The sequence below is a fragment of the Aegilops tauschii genome, chromosome 6 (assembly GCF_002575655.3).
Source record: "Aegilops tauschii subsp. strangulata cultivar AL8/78 chromosome 6, Aet v6.0, whole genome shotgun sequence".
Classification (NCBI taxonomy): Eukaryota; Viridiplantae; Streptophyta; class Magnoliopsida; order Poales; family Poaceae; genus Aegilops; species Aegilops tauschii.
In genome coordinates, this window is record NC_053040.3 from 312978974 (window position 1) to 312981742 (window position 2769).

The 2769-nt window shown below is 45.4% G+C and overlaps 1 protein-coding gene across 1 annotated transcript; it reads right to left on the minus strand.

Moving 5' to 3' along the window:
• Nucleotides 1-350: 350 nt before the first annotated feature.
• Nucleotides 351-1472, minus strand: LOC109736202 (uncharacterized). Its single transcript, XM_020295415.1, has one exon. The coding sequence runs from the start codon at nucleotides 1470-1472 to the stop codon at nucleotides 351-353; it is 1122 nt and encodes a 373-aa protein (XP_020151004.1).
• Between the last annotated feature and the right edge of the window lie 1297 nt (nucleotides 1473-2769).

A 2769-nucleotide genomic window follows, 5' to 3' on the forward strand; every position in this document is an offset into this window, starting at 1 on the left:
TCAGGAATACCTAAGAAAATACTCGCTGAGCTTCAAGAAGGTATATTTGAATATTGCGGTCACTGGCAAAGAACAGACACCTTAAGCACATTGAAGCATTCAACCATGTTGCCCTTCATGTCCCCGTATCTCTGACCTCCTTCATTGCAAGTGCGTGACCACTTGTGCTTTTCCTCCAAATTCCTTTTCAAGAAATCTCTTCCCCTTTGTTCTTTTCCAATGCCTTAAGAGTTTATCATAGCGACTTTTGAATGCATCGGCGGTGAATGCCATACAAACATGGGTAAGGTCTTTGCAAACTCCTTGATCTTGCATGTCCGGTAAAAGTTTGCCACGAAATGCCTCATGCATCATTGGTGGTGAAGATTTGGGAGGCCGGGAATAACGATGTCTATGGCCTTGAGAATGTCATGGTGCCGGTCAGATATGATGCATACCTCCCTATTCCCAATCACCTTGGTCCTCACATGCCCCATGAACCACTCCCAGTTGTCATCGTGTTCGGAAGACACTAAAGCAAATGCCACCAACATCACGTTATCATTGGACAAGTGAGCCATTGCCACCATTAGTGTGCCCTTGTATTTGTCGGTCAAGAAAGTGCCATCTATAGACAACATCGGACGACAATGCTTAAATGTCTCAATGCATTGCCCAAAACTCCAGAAGGCACGGTGAAACACCTCGTCAATTTCCTCGACCCCGTGTCGCATGCCAGGGTTCCTATGTGCAATTGCTCCTAGCATCCTCGGGAGAATATTGTATGCGGCCTCATAATCACCATGCAACATCCTAATATTATTTGCCTTGGCCTTCCATACCTTCCCATAAATGATCTTGTATCTGTATCGTTCTTCGACCGAACTCATGAGAAATGTCACCTTCACAGTTGGATCGTGGGGTATCTCATTCAATAATTTGTAGCCAGGAAACTCAGTCATGAGTTGATGGTGTCCCTTTCCACGGCCAGCTTTCTCTGGCGGTATGCACTCGTGAGTGGCCACACAACTCTTCAAAACCCATTGCCTGGTTTCATGATTTTTTTTCTTCCATGGGCAACCTTCTTTGTCACATTTCACGGTGTAACACACACTTTGCTTGGATTGACCAACAACAAACGGCCTATGGTTCCTAATGGCGTAGTCACTCAACCAAAACGTGAACTCTTGCAAGCATTCAAACTTGACGCCTTTCTTCAAATAAGCTTTCTCGTCCTCAATCTTTGGCCTTGGATCGCCGACTTTCGGGCAAGCTGTTGGTTCAACCAACCCCAATCTCATGCCACCATCAACAATGGCCTTGTCAGCAAGATTAAGATCACGAAACAATGGGACACCTCTTTCCTTGCCCGTCACCTTCTTGAAGATTTGTTTTTCTTGCGTCGTGAATTCATCCTCGTCCAATTCCTCCTCCGGACCCTCGCCATCCAAGTCATACCCATACATACAGCTATAGGGGAGGCTATGACCCATGTCTTGCTGGTAGAGAATGACATCCAAGTTACCAATGGGATTATAATGAATCTATTCAGCTTCCGCATAAGAATCACCATGAGCAATAGCATCATTATCACCATGACCAATAGCTTCAACCTCTTTCTCTTGAATAACTATGGTCTGAGCATTCATCTCGGCTTCATTTGGTTGGCTACTTGGTGGCTGGCTAGAAGAATTAGAGACATACACCTCGACCCTCCAATCATGCATTGGGGAGGAGGCATGCCGGTTCAAGTCAATTCGTAGCAAATGAACCTCAACCTTGGTGGGAAATAATTCAAGTAACTTGTCTTGCGATTCCTCTACTTTATCCTTGTACACCTTCCAATGCAATTCCAGGTGACGTGCATACTATTCAATCGAGACTTCACGCCCACTCCAATATCATACCTTCCAATAAGTTTGGTCTCGTCACTTGGGGCAATCCAATGTAACACACTTCTCACTTTCACACAAAAATGGATCACAACTAGGGTTTGCATAAAAATGAAGAATGCCACAAAATGTGATGATTCCAACCAACCAGAAAGAAGAGAGTGAGTGAGGTACCTTGAGTGATGAAGATGGGCTCGATCCACCAGAGAAAGCTAAGCCATGGGGATGTATTTGGTGGAGGCCGGAGTAGGGGTGAGAGGAGGAAGAAGGGGTGAGCTCGGGCAAGAAGAGGATTCGGGGGCGAATGGGTGGCTGGTGGGCCCCACCCAAGCCCCACCCACTCACTTAGCACACTCATCACCCTACCGCCATGGCATGCGACTGTAGGATATAACAACCTATCGCCAAGGGCTGCGGCAGTAGCTACTTATTGAAAGTGCTAGTTATCGACTAGAGGGGGGTGAATAGGTGATTTTTATGAAAGTCTTCAAAACACGAGGACTTTGAAGACAAACAGTTGATATGAGCCTATATTATATGCAACGGAAGATAAACTACACTAGACAAGCCATAGTCAAGTAAGCAATACAGTGGAAGTACGAAGACTAACAACAGCTAGAAAGTATGGATCAAAAAGGAAGACTTTCTGTAGCCAAACATGTTATAGTCTTCAAACAGTGAAGTCAAACAGAGCAGACAAGCAAGCAATGACTTCACGAAGACAAACTGAAAAGTATAGGAAGTTGGGGATACAACCAGTTGCTTGGTGAAGACAAGGATTTGGTAGACCAGTTCCAGTTGCCGTAATAACTGTACGTCTGGTTAGGGAGGCTGAGATTGAACTCACAAGATCGTGTCTTCACCTTATTCCCCTTGAGCTAAGGACACCCAGTCCTCG

What these genes read in the sequence shown, in the direction of transcription:
- LOC109736202 (XM_020295415.1), bottom strand. Translation starts at nt 1,472, where the DNA reads ATGGGTCATAGCCTCCCCTATAGCTGTATGTATGGGTATGACTTGGAT.